This window comes from Corvus cornix, chromosome Z, assembly GCF_000738735.6.
Source record: "Corvus cornix cornix isolate S_Up_H32 chromosome Z, ASM73873v5, whole genome shotgun sequence".
In the NCBI taxonomy this organism is placed as follows: domain Eukaryota; kingdom Metazoa; phylum Chordata; class Aves; order Passeriformes; family Corvidae; genus Corvus; species Corvus cornix.
Genome location: NC_046357.1, coordinates 47589177 through 47606258, shown reverse-complemented (window position 1 = coordinate 47606258; position 17082 = coordinate 47589177). Strand labels below are relative to the sequence as shown.

Sequence of the window (17082 nt, the reverse complement as noted above, 5' to 3'; positions counted from 1 at the left end):
ACTACCTCTGATAAAACTGAGAAGATAGACTGAAGGAATAGTTTGGAGGTGTGAGCATTCTCCAAGGGCTCTTTTCCACCATTCATTAATCAAGAGCATAATTAAGTGGTAAAGCAGAAAGCTCTCTGCTGATGTGCTACAAGGGTTCAGGAAGGCTTTTGGTCCCTGTTACTGGCTGTATTAGAGCTCTTTTTCATGGCAGTGACTTGACAAACACAAACCTATGTGCATTCTGCATCTGTGGCAGCGTGGGACTCCCACTGTGTCATGAACCTCCAGGCTGTCAAAATGTAAGTTGATTGCTGTTCAAAGCTGAATAGCAGCAAAACTGGTTTGGAATGAGTACCTATGATGTTTCAGTGAAGAACTACTTCTGCTGATAAAACTTTAAACTTCTTGAACCTCAAGCATTTGGAAATCAAGCATTTCCATGCTCTTCTGTTCTAGTTGGAGTACAAGGTCTTGAACTTGCATCTCTACACAGCATTGGCTGGAGAAACAGACCATTTCTTCTGAAATATGCTACTTCTGAATTCTGAAATGGCTTAAAACCTTTGGCTATTATGTGTAACACATATATACTGTCAGTTGTAAAATACTGAAGCATATCAGGTGCTGTGATTTTCTTGCATCTCCTAGCTCATTTAATGTAAATTATTGCAAGTCTTGTAATACAACTGAAAGGAGTGTTATCTCCTTATGATACTTCCCAGGGTCTTCACAGAGTGGACATACATACCTTTATTACTCCAGAGCACTCTGTTTCCTGTGGGGTCATTTTGGCATTTGTTTAATAGAAGATAAGAAGTGTTCATGTGACTAGTGAATTTGTTCCTTGCAAGGTTAGAAACTACTTCCTATGTACAGTTTCTAAGCATTTCTTCTTTGATGTTCTTTGCAGGCTCTAGGGCAATATCCAACCAAGAGTTTCAGAGACTGCTCCTTTTGTTATTCATCGCTTTGTTTTATTTCTGGTTTCCCCATGTTGTATGTGGGCTTTTCAGAGAGTGGCAGCTTTTTGCAAAAGGAAGGAGATACGATCTCTTCTGTCATTTGAATGGATCAGTTCCTTGTTGCAACCAAAGTCTGGTTCTGCTGATTTTGGCTGGGGTAGAGTTAATTTTCTTCACAGTTGTTAGCACGAGACTCTGCTTTTGGATTTGTGCTGAACACAGGGTTGATAACACAGAGATGTTTTTGTTTTGCTGAGCAGGGCTTACCAAGGCCTTTTCTGCTTTTTGTGCTGCCACACTGGTGAGGGAATTGAGGATGAATGGGAGGTTGGGAGGAGACGCAGCTGGGACAGGTGACCTGAGCTGACCAAAGGGATATTCCAGACCATCTGAATCATGCTCAGTACATAAAGTGAGGGGAAGAAGGCAAGAAAGCCAGTTATAAGGAAGGCCTCTCTGTTAGGACTCTTGCCTCTGCTACATTTATGAATGTGAAAATACAATCTGGACAGACTTTTTCAGTGACTTTCCAGTAATTTTCAGTCTTTTTTAAAAATCTTTTCTAGCCTGCTGGTTTCTTTGAAGTATAGCCTTAAATATCTAGTATCTTTTTAATACATGCCTGCATCCATGAGTAAATATGCTGTTGTTGAAAACTCCTTAGCTAGCTATCCTGGATGAAGTTGCAAGAAGTGAGTTTTGCAAATACTCTAGTACTACAGCAGTAAACAGAGTTGATACTTACTCAAGAAAGATTTTTCTAACTGAAGCACTGATCTTCAATTATGTGTGTATTTATTTTGTAAGCAAGCTATTCATTTGGTGGTCCAGCTTCAATATTGCTTTAGTTTTCCTGAGTGTCTTCAACAGGGCAAGTTCAGTCTTCAGTGAATTAAAAAATTGTATCTGTGGCAAGCCTAGCTTCCATACAGTACAGTCTGATCCTCTGTGGCAGTAATCCTGTTGCAAAGCTATCAAAATTTCTTACAGCTTCAAGCAGCCTTGAATTATTTGGATGGCATTAATGCATTCTTTTCAGTCATAGAGCACTTGGAGATTTCTTTATTGATTTTTGGCTATGTACAAATCCAGATTTAAATCCAAGCCCTTCCAGGAGGAACTTCATAATCAAATTACATTTGGCATTGCTAATAAACTTATTCTAGATAATTCTATAGCAGCTTTTGTTTCATATTAATTAAACCTGAAGAAACTGTTGACTGTTTTTTCTCTTAAGCAAAGAAATTAAAAGAGCTGTTGACTAGGTCGTATCTTTTATTCATTGTTGCTGTGCTAGGAGTGGGAGATGGAAATAGCTGACAAGTTTCCTTTCTGTCCATGTTTTTTTGCTTCTTTGCAATGAAAGAATGTTGCAATAATTCTTATATCCTGACACATGGTAACTGGTTCTCTTCCAATTATTTCACTTTTTTTTTTTTTTTTAAACAGTCAAGTCCTTCATCTCCAGAGCCAGCAAGTCTTCCAGCAGAAGACCTCAGCACAAACTCCAATGGTCCAAAGCCAGCAGAAATTATGCTGGATGGTGACAGAGAAGACCTCTTTGCTGGTAATGGCCATTTTCTTCTAGCATGCCTGCACAAACCCTTTTGCCCTTGGACTGAAAGAAATGTGCTTTTCTGAGAGGGAGGGTTGAAACCTTATAAGTAGTTTGATAGTGTCGTACAGGTTTTTTTCTTGTGAAAAATGTTGTTAGTTAAGTTTGTTTATAAGTTTTTCAGTGGTGTGTACTGTCAGTGTATAATGTGGGAGTGTTTAGCTGGTCACTAACATGTTTTGCTGATAGTAATAGTCTTTACCATTTTGTGACTCAAAATGTTCATATCTGTTTGTGTGGAAATGCATGACTTAAGTTACTTTCTTGTTTTCTACTTAATAATCATGCATAAGCTGTCCCAGTTTTTTTTTCAGTTATAAAGAGATAATTCAGATTATATTGCAAATATTTCCTTCTTCATACTTTTTTTTTAATGAAAAAGTAATAAACTGGCACATGGGACCAGTCCTATGATTTCACTGGTGCATGGTTGTATCTCTGACGGTATTGCATGCTTTAGAAAAAGATATGTGAAAGTTTTGATAAGTCATCTGTTAGTAGACAGAAGGTTTCTAAAGCTTCATAAATCAGTGGCTACTTTGGTGTTGGTTTTCAGCTATCCTAACATGGGTTATTGTAGCTGTCAATTACAGGTGTAGGAACATTAAGTATTCAGGAAAGGAGGTGTAATATTTGGAATATATTATGTGTATAAGATGGTTCTGAATGTTACATCTCAATTCTAGCATTTTCCCTATTACTACATGTTGAGTGAGTCAGCTGACAGTCTGCTTTGAATACAGTCATCTCCTCTTCATTGATTACCTGATGTAATCATTCCAACAGAAGCTTTATAGCCTTTAGTTCTGGGTTATTTTGTATAAATACATATATACACATGCCCATTACATTTGTTTTTAACCTTCTTAATTTGTATTTCCATATTTTTGAACTTGTTCAAGACACTGTTGGAATGTATTGGCTAGTTTAGTACCTCTCTGAAAGTGTTTTAAGGGAAAAAAGGAATAAAGAATAGAGGGCTAATTGTACTTTTTTCTGCATTTGTTTTGCCTTATAACTTACAAAGACCATCAGTGCTTTAGCCATGAAGCTTTCCAGTACTAGTCAGTAATTTGGTTATTTAGCTTCAGTATATAATGCCAGCTTTTTATAAACATAGAGCCATCTGGAGTGGATATTTTAGGAAAGCCAATTCTCCTTTGAATAATATTAAGAAAAAAAAAAAAAAAGGCTGGAGTAAATATTGAGGAGAGTCAGACAGAAGGAACAAATGTTTGCAGCCAGATTGTTTTAACTGAAACGAATGCTGTGAGAATAACACACAGAACTGATTTAATGAGTTTGGGTTTTGCCATGTAGGACATTCTCCTAAATGCTTGCAGCATTGAACTGAAGGCATCTAACACTGCATGTCTACCTCAGCTGAGACTGGTCTTTGAAAGTTCAATTTACAATACAGAATGAGTCTAATACTCTCAAATAGAGGAAAAAACAAATGTGATTTATCGAGCATGAGATAAAATATGACATTGTTCACAGTTTCCTGTTCTAAGCAAGAAGTCTGTATAATGCAGTTGGACCCAAGTCTTGAACTTCTGTCTTTGTATCACTGTTGTTCTGAAATGACATTCTGAAAAACTGTGTTGAATTTGTGTTCCAGTGCTATGCGCTCACAAGTATAACTGTTTTTTTCTTTCTTAGGGCTGTTTTGCTAGGCAATATAGAAACAGTGTGAGAAAGGCAAGATGAGATACCTATTTTCTTGCTTCCAGCATGATTGCATAAGTCTGGCTTTCTAGGAAAGCAGAACTGAATTTAAAAGTGAGTGTGACAGGGGTTTTCTTTGATGTGTTGAAATTCCAAAGAATCTTAACTTGGCACAGCTTATAGGAACACTTAAATGGAGAGGAAAAAAAATGAAGCTCTGTCAGCGATTGAATCTCAGACCCAGACCGGCAGGGAATCTGAATTGTTTATTCAAAGGAGTGAGTTGGTTTTATACACTTTTCTTTCCTTATGTGGCGTGACTTATCCCGTGTTGCCACATCAGCAGCACACTTCCTTTGATGGGAAGATCACTCGCCATTCACTCGTCCTTCAGCTCAGCTCTCGGCAGGCTCCTCTCCGTAGGGCTCTGCCGTGTGACACTTTCTCCCCCCAGGGTCCGATGGAGACAAGCTTCTGTGTGCTGCCATGTGCCTCTGCAGGCAGGTTTTACAGCTCACAACCTAATTCTCTCTTGTAATTCCCCATAAAACTCCACAGCTTTGTAACTTCTGTTGTTCCTTCATATTGAATTACTAGACACTTTAAAATCCAGGTAAAGGAAATCCCGTGTGTGGCTCCTGAAAGGAGAGATTGCCGTTCTTCAGGGTCAGAAATAATTCTTGTTTTTCAGACTTGCAAAAAATGTGATGGTATGCTTCTCTAGCTATTGTAGACTTATAAGTCTTTTCCATTATTCTACCTAATATTGCAACCTAATGGAAAAGGAGGTGAAGCAGTACAAATTTTCTCTACTGCTTTAATGCAGGACAGAACCTGGGAAATTTTTTAGGCTTTTTTGATTATGCTTAAAACCTCTTTGCTGTTATGTTTCTGTGGCAGCTATAGGATAATAAGTGCAGTATAGATACTCATAATCTTGTCTCTGGCAACAGAGCTATTAAAACTGGGTTTCAAAAAATGGAAGAAATTAGTTTTCCTGCTGTCATTGGAGACCAGTAAATTTTGCTGCTTCATTGTGGTTCTTGGTTCTGTAAAAGCAAACTGTCTGACTAAACCCACTAAAGAACTTTCACCCTTAGAATAAAAGTCACTATATTGATTATTTGGCCAGAAGAACTACTTTATCTTAGTTTGTAGAGCTCTTACGTGCAGAGACCATAATGGTCAGTGCTCCAAATGAGGCAGTATTAGGTGTGTCTTGAGGAATTTGGAGATATATCTTAAAGCTTTGTTGTCAGTAGCCTGCTATTGTACAGTGAAGAGCTAGGTATTGAAATGGTCTTCCAAAATGTTGACCCAAAGTTCAGTGTATAACTGCACAAATACGCCATGGATTGCCCGTGAAGGGCATAGCTGTCTGTGCCTTCTGCCTCTAGTGCTCACAGATGAGCATTAGATGGTGAACTGATCTGTGAAGTTTTATCAGTGTTCTGTCACCTTCTTCAAAAAAGTGGAAAACTAGAATTTTTCCTCTCCTCTGTCTGGTAAAAGATTACTATTATTTTGTTTTTTCAGCTCTGAAATGTGTTTGGGAATGGATCATGTTGTGGAAGTGTCTAGCTATGTGTCCTGGGGAAAAGTCAGTGTGTTGGAGGCTGGGGTGATGTTTGTTTTCATTGGGTTTTTTTGTTTGTTTATTTGGTGGGGTTTTGTGTTGTTTGATTTTGTGGGGTTTTTTTCCCTTTAGGCTTTTTTCTTGGTATTTGAGACAGAAAAGGAGATGATAATTCTCTGACCCAGACAAGATGTTTAGGCCCATCTGAACAGAAAAGCTTCTAGCTGATGGTGTCTGTCAGGCTGTTGTGTAATGTGTCTGATATGAAGAGTTTGTGCAAATACCTTGCTGCTTTTTAGAAGCTGGTTGTTCAGTGCTAGCTTTATTTTGCGAGAAATAAATGCACAAAGGCATGTGAACCTACAGTTTTGAAGTCAGAAGTGGTCAGAAGGTGACTGTTGTGTTAAAACCATTTGTGTTCTCATTAAGGTTGTCCTTAGTATTTCTGATATAACGATAAGGAGCATGGGCCGTGACTCAGGTGTAGCAGTTCTTACAGTGAATTCAGTTCAGTTTAATCTCTGAAATAATTGCTATGCCTAGAGAAGTCTTTTTAAATAGCTTGTCCTCTGTTCTGCATAACAGCTGCTGCTTAAGTTTACTTCCAAATTTTTATGTTCACATGGGCAAATTTTCAAAGATAATAAGCCAATTTAATCATTCAAGCTATGTCAGAATGCTAGAGGTCTGACATTTAGAAGTGTGACTAGTAAAAATTACTTGTGGCTGAAGTGAGCTGCTAGTGAGGAATTGCAAACTTGCATTTTCTAAGATGATATTTGACAAAAAGTGAAAAATAAATAAACAAACTCTGTCTAATGCTGAGATTAAGCCCCAGGCTTGAGTGTTGATAGGAACTTAGTGTGGTTGGCTATAGAATGTTAATTAAGCATATGTAGTTGTCTCCTACAGCAGAATGACATGTCTTCATGTTCTTTTGGAGCTAAGCAACTTGACAGTGATCCCTAACAAAGACTGTTAATGAATTGTAAAGTATGTATTTATGTGTAGCAGTCTAAAGCACTAGATTGTTGGGAGTTCTTAATATGTTTTGGTAACTCCCACAGCTGATGTAAGTGTTGGATCTCAGTGTTTTCCTCCCAAAAGTTGGACAGAGCAGTTGCTTGCCTCTTTAAGCAAGAACTTAAGCTCTTGGGAACTACCCTGGAAAACAAGACATCTAGATTTCACTTTTCATGCTAACAATGATACTGAATATTTTAAAAACCAAACAAAACCCACACAAGCACACAAAACACCTCAAACCCAAAACCAACAAAAAAACACACCACAAAACCACAACTTCATGTGAAGTTTTCAGGTGAAGATCTAAAATGAATAGATCAAGCAAATGTTTCTGAAGTGCCATAGTTTCTACTCTGAAACCTACCAGATTAATGTTTCCATGGGGAAAGAAACACACCTGCAACACAAGCAGAAAAATTATCAGTAAAGCTTTTTAATCCAGACCATGTCATCTGAGTACTCAAAGTAAAGGGGTATATGTAAGAAGCATAAATGCCAGAGTTCATTAGAAGAAACCCATTTTGTGAGAAATAGATCTTCAGCTCATGTACTACTTGAAGACTGCTTTTCTGAGGGGGGAAAAAAATAGCTAGAAGTAAGAGTTTGCTGTTTGATATACAGCTAATGCTTCTTTTTCCTTTCAGGATCCTTGCATATTTTTGTTTTTAAAAAAAAAGTGCAATAACCTCCTCCCTGTCCAGCTCAGTCCCATCATCCCCTTTCGCATCTTTTCCATTTCATGCTTCTAGATTTGCATAATGCCTGGATGAATGCAAACCTGGGGTGAGGGGTAACAAGAGGGAGGATGGCATAAATTCTCATTTCTTCCTAAAATAACTGACTTACTGCTATCAAACAAACAGATACTATTTTCTCTGGGTAAGTTCCTTCAGGGAAATAAAAAAGAAAGACCAGTAGGCAGCAGCTTTAAAAATTTGCTAATCCTTCTTGGAGTTCATTTGATGCACAACCTAGATCACTTTATGATACTAATGGGTATGTGAATACAAGTCTGAAAAAGAGGAGTCCTTGAGAAGATGAGTGCTTCTGTTTCATCTGATGGCTGTGCTGCTTTGTTACATTAAATTCACTTTTTTTTCATGAAGTTATACTTTACAATAAGAGGATTGTGTTCTCAGTTAATGAAAGTAGAGAAATCTATGTGCTTTGAATTGTTTAATGACTTGTTTTATAAACCTGTCCAAAATTTGAAGATAAAGAGAGAGAAGTATATAGTGGTGGTTAATAATTTGTTTCCTGAATGTGCTGGAATTTAGCTAGTGATAGAAAAAAGGAAGAACTGAAGTGCAATTGCTTTATTTCATAAATGTTTTATATTTTATGTTTTATCATGTATATAGTACTGTGTTACATATGTATATGCATATTTTTCTGAGAAATGTTTCTGTGAAATATTCATTTGTATAGCGTATATGTTGAATGCTGTTAGCCACCAAAGGAGAGAACTGCTCCTTCTTGTTGAAATGTTGCTGTTCTGCCAATCTAAAAGCTCTTTTGCAACTGCCTCAGCAGTTGCCCCACCTAATCTTAGGTTTTGAATTAAAATTCTGTATTGATTTAAGATGCAGTGTCCTTCCTGTCACATTTGAGGAAAGGAAGCATGAGCAGATGCTTATGTCCTGTAAGATTTAGCAGTAAGAATAAAGCAGTGCTACGACAATAAATATTTTCAAAGAAAGGCTATAGATTCTCAGTTCATATTAAAAACGGAGAATATAAAAAGGTGGTTGCTTTTAACTTTAGTTTGAAAGTACTATGAAAATCTGTAATTTGAAATTAGGAAAAGCAATGCCAGCAGGTTGAGGGAATTGATATTTCCCTTGGCTCAGCCCTGCGGAAGCCACACCTGGTGTGCCGAGTCCAGGTCTGAGCTATCCAACACAAGGGAGACATGGACAGATGGGAGTGACTTGAGTGCAGGGCCATGAAGATGATTGAGGCCATAACGTGTATGGCTTAAGAGCTGAGACTGAGAAAGCTAGTGCTGGATTCATTCTTTACTGGGGCTTGGGGTGGAGGGGATCCTATAGTGTATATATGGTAGGGATATGGTAGTATTTATTATGGTAGGGAATGGGGAAAAGGGAGCCTGACTTCTCAGTAGTGCCCGCTGACAGAACAGGAGGCAATGGCTACACACTGAAAACCAGATAATACACAAGAAAAATCTTACCTTTTTGTTTGTCTTCGGTGGGGGTGAGGAGGTGGTGTTGGGTTTTGGTTCTTTTTTCTTGTTGGTGAGGGTGGTCAAGCACTGGCACAGGTTATCCAAGGAGGAGGTGGATTCTCCTCCTTGGAGATGCTCAAAATTCATCTGGATGTGGTCCAGTTTAGCCTGCTCTAGCTAGAGCTCTACTTGAGCAGAGAGATTAGATTAGATGATTTCAGAAGTCCTTTCCAAATTCAGCAGTTCTGTGACATACTCCAGAATAAAATGATGGCAGTAAACTTTTGTCACCCTCAAGCCAGAATGAGTGTCTGCTTTGGTTTAGTGCCTTTTTACCTGCTTGGTAAGTACTTCCCACAGAAGTCTAGTTTGTGAAAGGACTTGAGGTCTATTGGGAAGTCAATTTTGGTATCAGATGACTGTTCTCTAGTCCATATTATCTTTTAAGAAACTGGAATTCTTGAAAATTCAGGTTGAGTGAGAACCACTGCATTGTTCACTTATTTGGACTAGAGCAGAAACTTCTGTATACCCAGGAAATTTTTGCCAGTGGTCAAAACCAGTTAGTGAGATTTGTAGAGCAGGGGTTTGCATTGTCTTTAAACGTAGGGGGACTGTCCATAGTCTGAAGGAAGTAGTCAGTTTCTAGTGAGCTGTTTTAAGCCCCAAAGAGAAGGGAAATAGAGACTAAAGATAATCTTAATGTCTCGCATGCTAATATTGCTACTTTACAGTTTGTGGGGTTTTTGGCTGGGGGGGGGGGTGTTGTATTAAAGGTTGTGTAACTTCATTTGATAGATGGCTTAGTCTGCTTAGTTACCAGCCTATATGGCTAAATCAGCTGTTGTTCAGAGTGTGAAACAGGTGATGAAGAAGAGCTGCTTCTGTGGTAAAAAAAATTAATTAGTGTTCACAATATGTCATTGTAGTGGTTTGGTCCAAAATACTCATTACTGTTTATCTTCTGTGAGATAAGAATTAGAAGAAATGCAAAGCAGGCACCAAACTTGAAAGAAATATAAAGAAGTTTATTAACAGACCTAAAAGAGGGGAAAAAAATTATACCATACCTTCAGAACTCTCCTCCTCCCCCCACCTTCCTCCCTTCTCCCACTGACAATGTTCAAAGACAACCCTTAAGATGTTCAGTCTATTTACCACTTCCATAATAACCTTGTTCAGTCCATTTAGAAAGAGAAGTCTCTTCTTGCTCATGCTATGAAAACATTATCACAACGAGACAGCCTCCCACTTCCAAATATTGTTCAGTCCATTCAGGAAGAGGAGTCTCTCTGCTCGCATGTGAGTCCCTTCCCCCGACTTGCAGCTTTTCCCACAACTGCTTTCGAGGGTCCACTCTTGAAGTTTTTTGGGGTACAATTTTAAGGTTGAGCCGTTCAGAAACAAAAACAGAGGCCCTTCTCCTTCCCTGGGAGCAAAGGGTCTTCCTCATCTTCATTGTTAGGACTATCTCTGGGAGCATCTCTAGGAACTGAGGTTTCTCCTTTCCCGTTTGGAGCAAAAGTCCTCATCTGGTCCATCTCTCCCTGTCCAAACTTCTCATGAAATTACAGCTGCGTCAGCATCTGCCTATCTCAGCGCAGGTGCTTTTGCTTACGAGTTGAACACTCCACCCCCCATATCTTCATGGAATTACAACAGGATACTCTGATATATCATAGCTTCACAACAGAATTTCAGCTTTAAGCATCTCCTCTCTCTCTTCCCTCAGGTTTTCAGCTCTTCACAGCAATAAAAAGGGTTAATCTCACCTTGGCCTTGCAGCTTTGGCAGCTGGAATGTTGAATTTTCTTATCGCAGTGGAGAGGGGGTGAGAGCCGAGCCGCTCCAGCTGCCCACGGCAAGGCAGTGGGGGGGTTCCACGGCTGGAACAGGTCCATCGGCTCCAGGATGGCCGTGGCCTGGCCCGGCCTGGCCCAAGCAGGGCCTGGGCTGGGCCCACTGGCCCCGACACGGGGCCTGCAGCCACCTGTGCCAGCGCCGGAAACGAGAGAGAGCTTGGGGGTGTTTGCGTATTCTTAAGTGTGGATCACAGAGGTGGTCACAACTTTAAGTGGCTTAAAGAATTGTCCATATTCAAACTGGCCGCTGATAGGTTCTATCAGGTCCCAGAGGAAGCTGTCAGCACCCCTTAGCAAGGACATCCCTTCCAGGACTATGCTTGCTAACCTATGACAGTCATACAGAAGTAAATTAATTGTGGCTTGTGACTACTTTAAAAGACTCTTTACTGAACAGTATACCAAAAAAAAAAAAAAGGCAATATTGATCTTAATTTAACTCATTCTGCGCTACAAGCCCAAAAGTCATATCTGGTTTTAGCTATATGTTGAAAAAATTTTCCTGCACAAATGGGTGCTATTTATTTTATCGTTACTGTTTATCGTGCGTGTTTGTTATCTTTGTGATGCATATCCATCCGTGTTGCACAGGAAATTTATTGCTAACTCAAAATGTTTATCTAGAAGCAACAGAAGAAGTTTCGTTGGACAGTCCGGAGAGAGATCCCATACTTTCACCAGAACCTACTCCTGCAATCACTCCTGTAACACCTACTACATTAGTAGCTCCCAGAATGGAATCGAAAAGCATAACAGCCCCCGTGATTTTTGATAGATCCAGAGAAGAGGTATGCTGTAAACTTCTAAACTATGGAAATGTCTTATTTGGATTTTTAAGTTTTATTTTATTTTAAAATGCCAATTCCTAAATGTTGTTGCATGGCATCATTCCTTGATGTTTATTTTGCAAAAGAAGTTTAGTGTGAATTTGACTCATGAAAATACTGTAAGAATTCACTACTGAGGTGATTGTATTAGAGATATGTAGTGTGGGGATTCTGTTCTTTCAGAATAGATACTTTAAAAGTGTATGTATGAGTAAGCTGTGAGCTTGATACGTGAGAAATGTTATTAATGTAAAATCACTCTTACTAAAGCCTGTTACAATTTCAACTTGTATTTCTGAAGCTGTTCCAGTTTTTAGCATTATCCTGCATGCTAACAAACAGTTAAGGGTAATCGTAGAGTTAACATTGCTATTTACATTTGATGTTCCAGTCAAAGCGTGGACATTACTGAATGCCATTCATTCTGGAGAGTTCTCTTACTAGGGCAGTGACTTTACAAACAAGATCTACCTGTGACTCGATACCTGCCACGTGATGGCATTCGATTCTGATTTTGCCCCCTTCAGCCCTGGTACTGTCCCTTTTGCCATGGCGTTTCTTAAGATCTCTCTTTCTATCAAAGTTACGTATAGTACATGAAAGATTATGAAATTCTGGAAGAATAGAACTCAGACAAGTATCAGAAGATTTTTGATCTGTTGCTTTTTCCTTCCCAAGCTCTTCTGCTACAGATACTGTTAACGAAAAGGAATGTCTGTCCTCTGATTAGAGACACATAGAAACATTGCAAATGAGAGTGGTTGTGAACCACTGTGTCTGCTGGTATTGTAGGTGAACAATGAACAGACTCCTAAATCTTCTATACTAAAAGCTTTTGCAGTAGGGCTTAAAACTGAGCTCACAGGACCATTTAGTTTGGAAAATTAGTTAGGATCGTTGAGGCCAACTGTAACTTAGCACTATCAAGTTTACCACATGAACTTTGCTGCAGTCACAGTCAGTGTTAGAAAGTATATTGACATTGGAGACTGGAAATGTTTCATAATTAGACAAGCATACTGACTTTTTCTCCTCCTTCCTCTATATCTTTATCCTATAATGTGGATGTCTGTTACCTTGTTAAATATGGTGTATCTTTGTCCTAGATTGAAGAGGAAGCAAATGGAGATTTGTTTGATATAGAAATCAATGTATCAGACCCTGAGAAAGTTGGTAAGTTCCTTGAGCCTAGAAATTCAGACGGTAGACTGTCTTATTCCTTGATGACTATTCTAAGATTTTAGCATGATTTCCTCTTCAGTTTTCCTTTGGCAATTTTTATTATATAAATGGAAATCTATTGAATGTATATTTTGGACTAAAAAGTGTATGACAGGATTACAGTACCTTGTCCTGGGATAAGTATTTTGATTTTCTTACAGGAGATGGCATGAATGCTTATATGGCATACAGAGTAACAACAAAGGTAAGTAGTGCAACAAAAATTTGTGAATACTTTGTATCATAACTGAGATGGATCAGTAATTCACAACAATTTTGGATTTTTTTTAAAGACATCACTTTCAATATTCCACAAAAATGAATTCTCTGTTAAAAGAAGATTCAGTGATTTTCTTGGCCTGCACAGCAAATTAGCAACAAAATACATGCATATTGGTTATATTGTGCCTCCAGCTCCAGAAAAAAGTATTGTAGGTAAGTGCAGTTCCGGTAAGGTGACTTTTAATTACTGTAATACAAATTACTTTTCTGCATAAGTACTGCTTGCTTCTTCTTAGGTGGTCCAAATATTCTTCATGTCCTGTATTTTCAAAAAGTTCAGGAAAGATACATAATGGCCTCTTCCTAGCTCAGACTAGTGTTAATAATGAGAAGGATGTCTCTAGTGCATGGCCTTGTGTTTCTTATCTATGATTCTTTCTTTGCTGTTGCCCTTCAAGAGCTGATTAGTCTACCAAAGCAAGGATATTAAAAGAAAGTTTATTTTTAAATTGAGCTGTTATCAATTGCCTGCAATATATAGAGCTTCATACATACTCCACATCTCCAATATTTTTGTTTGTTTCTTTTGATCATGGTGAATGCAAAACCTCTCATAAATTTTGCGAAGTTTTAATGCAAAAAATGACTTTTCAATAATGCTAGTCTTCATGAATGCCTTAAAGGATCAGACCCTTTCTCTGTGAGCTAAGAAGCATGCCTGATGCATTAAAACAACTTCAGTTTTGTGATCTCTAAGTAGTAGAAGTTCCTTCAAAACAGCTAAACATTTAAAACAGTAAAGCTTGTTGAAGACTTTTGTGTTACTCTTATAAATACGTGATTTGAATCTAGAATGTTGTTTGATATGTAAGCAATGGCGGGACTTCCTTTTCAGTAGTTTAGTCTGTAAAGATAATCAGAGCAGCAGCTTTTCATGTAAGTAGGAGTAGGTAGACTGAGTAGATGTAAGCAGCAGAAGGCTTGGAAAATTCATGATTTTGCTTCTGTGGAAAAGCACTGTGTTTTTAAGCCTGTGAGACTGAAAATTTGACCTGAATTTTTGGTAGTTCTTGAAAGTAGTTCTGTAATTCTTTAATAATCAGTTTTTTGTGTAACAAAAATAAGTTTAATTCCAAATGCTCACAGCATTTATAGAAATGGAATGAGGCTTCTGATCATGTCCTTTGGATGATACAACATTTAAGGCTTTTATGACAGTGTGCATTTACATGAAAATGTAGTGCTTGCATCACAGTCAAAATCAGCTTAGAATAGATTTCAGCTACCACTTGACCAAAACCAGCATAAACATTGATACACGGTAAAACGGTGGGACTTACTGCAGTGCGAGCAAGCACTGGCTGTCGCTTCAAAGCCCTGTATAGAGATTTTAAGCTACAGGTAGGTTGGGAAAACTCAGACTCTGTAGAACATTTTCAAAAGAGCATTAAACTCCCTCTTTAAAGTTGAAGTTCACAGGTCTTACTTACATTCAAGAGCATGTAGTCAGTACATTTCTAATTCTGGAGAAAAGAAGGACTTGATTCTAGGCTGTTTTAAAATAATGCATCCTAAAGCAGAGAGCTGACAAAACAGCAAAAAGTAAGATGACATAGTCTTTACATTATGCATTTATATGTTTAAAGTATTAACACATGATGTCATACATTCAGTGTTATGCAGTGTGTGTTGTAAAAAAGTCTCTGGTCTGTTCGTTCTGTTACACTGTTGGTAACACCTGGAGTTTTAAGCTCCAGTTTTATTGTGGTGATGAGTGGTAGGGGCTGGAATTTTAGATCTTAGCTACAAATTCAAGTCATCAGTTACTGACTGTGGAACAAAAGGATAAAAATGAATCAGTGGTGAACTAGAATTGGACATTCATCCAAAGTACCTCACTATTTACATAAGCATGTATGAAAATCATGTTTTTATTTTTGAAGAAAAGAATTTGTTATTTCATGGATCTTTTCCTGTGAAGGGTTAGAAGAGTGCTTGGTCTACAGAAACAGTCTTTAGACTTACATTTGAATAGGCTTATATTAGCAGAGAAAGAAATCTGGCAAGATACTCAGAAATAACTGTCATTATCACAGGTTAGGAAGTCCTCATATGGGTTATTTGATTGTGAATTCAGTTTTTGCCTATGAACTTTTGTTCAAATTTCAAATACAAAGGCTCTTTTTTATTAAACTACAGGATTTCCTGCTTCCTGCAGTGAAATACTGATGTATAGTAATACTGTAATGTAAAAAGATGAGGCATGTGAATTACCTCAACTTTCCTTGAATACTTGAATCCTTGTATTTGAAGAAATACTCAGTTTTATAGACAAATTTATGGATTTAGTTACATTATGCTGTGTAGAATACTTTTGAAAAAAATGTTTATCGGATTTATTTTCATCATGTTGCAGAGAAGGGAAAAACTAAGGCTTCACTGAGAGATTAAGGGTTCCTTCTTGTTCCTGTAAGGCTTTGCTGCTTGTTTCCTCCAGGAGTTACTGTGTGAAACTTCTAAGGCCAAAAGGGAGATTGGGTGAGGAACTTGGGGAACTGTTGACCTGACAGATCAGTGGTACATAGTCAGAAACTCAGAACTTTTAGCTGAAGAAACACACAAGTAACAGAAAAGAAATCAGCTAGAAATCAGATGTCTGGACTGTATAGTAAAATATGTTTTCTGTTTTCTAGGAAATAAGAATGGTTATTAATGTTCAGTGTTTCATGGTGTTTTTGATGGGACTCAGGTTGCTAAACTCCCTGCATTTAGGTCTTTAGCATGAAAAATAGTGACTTCAGTCTTGACTATTTTAGAGTTCTGCTGTTGCTGAGGTTGAATGTATTTCCCAAGCCACAACACATCAATAACTGGGTGCCACTCTTGTCGTGGTCAGAGGAAGCACTGTAAGGCTGCATACGTTTTATTCTGCTGATTTTATTCTCCATTCGTTCCGTTCAGAATTTTCAGAACTTGCTGGTTTACCTTAGTTAATTAAAAAACTATTAGTTTTAGAACTTAAAAGAAAAAATAGTAGAATGGAAATAATGCTATTAAGCTTACCAATGAATAGGATTATAACCTGAGGACATGTTTCTATTCGGCTTTATATGGCTAACTGTTTTCTTTTTCTGAACATGAGTTGCCAGTAGGTCGCTGATTGTCATTTAGACAGTTTTCATAAATGCAAATTAACCTACTTTTACTTAACTGCTAGTCACAAATAATATGTTACAGGAAATTGAGTATTTCACAGAGTTGCTTCCACAAAACCATGCAGCATGTAGTGTTGATATTTTTTTATGTTCCTATGTTGTGTTTTTTATTGTAATTTGATTTGAATATGTAAACTTAGGTGAGCCTTATTTTCTAATCACATCAGTTATGTTAATGATTTATCTGTGATAAAATCAATATGATGCCATTTCCTTCAAGGCATGACCAAGGTTAAAGTAGGCAAAGAAGATTCTTCATCCACTGAATTTGTAGAGAAAAGAAGAGCAGCTCTAGAAAGGTAATGTGTGTATCTAACTAAAATTTATTTAGGCTCAGAATTACTTGTAATATACTGTATGGGTTCTGCAATTGGAACACTGGTGATCTGTACTTAAATGAATTCTGGAAACTGTATACAGCTGTCAAATTTTTGTGTAGAAATTGAATAATTCCCATTAATAACAGGAAGTGTAGCCATATTCATGACAGTTAATATAGCTAACTTGTTTCAGACTTAAAATGAAGATTGCAGAGATTCAGTAAGTAAAACTACCGTTTTCAGCTTGTGTAGACATTTTGGGTTAAAGGAATTAAGGCACTTACAGCAATATATTTGTTCCATAGCAAATCAACTGTTGGGCAGGAAGCGGGGTGAAGAGACCTTCAGCCACTTGAAAGTAAAATGGGCTTCTGATGGTGTGCATTGAT

The 17082-nt window shown here is 37.8% G+C and overlaps 1 protein-coding gene across 1 annotated transcript in view; it reads left to right on the top strand.

Annotated features, from left to right (window-relative positions):
- The window catches only part of SNX2 (sorting nexin 2), a 32672-nt gene that overhangs the window by 5875 nt on the left and 9715 nt on the right, over positions 1 to 17082 (top strand). Inside the window, 6 exon segments of the mRNA XM_039566968.1 lie at positions 2403 to 2520; positions 11513 to 11676; positions 12822 to 12888; positions 13098 to 13141; positions 13230 to 13371; positions 16594 to 16672. Of these exon segments, the coding sequence (XP_039422902.1) occupies positions 2403 to 2520; positions 11513 to 11676; positions 12822 to 12888; positions 13098 to 13141; positions 13230 to 13371; positions 16594 to 16672 (614 nt within the window).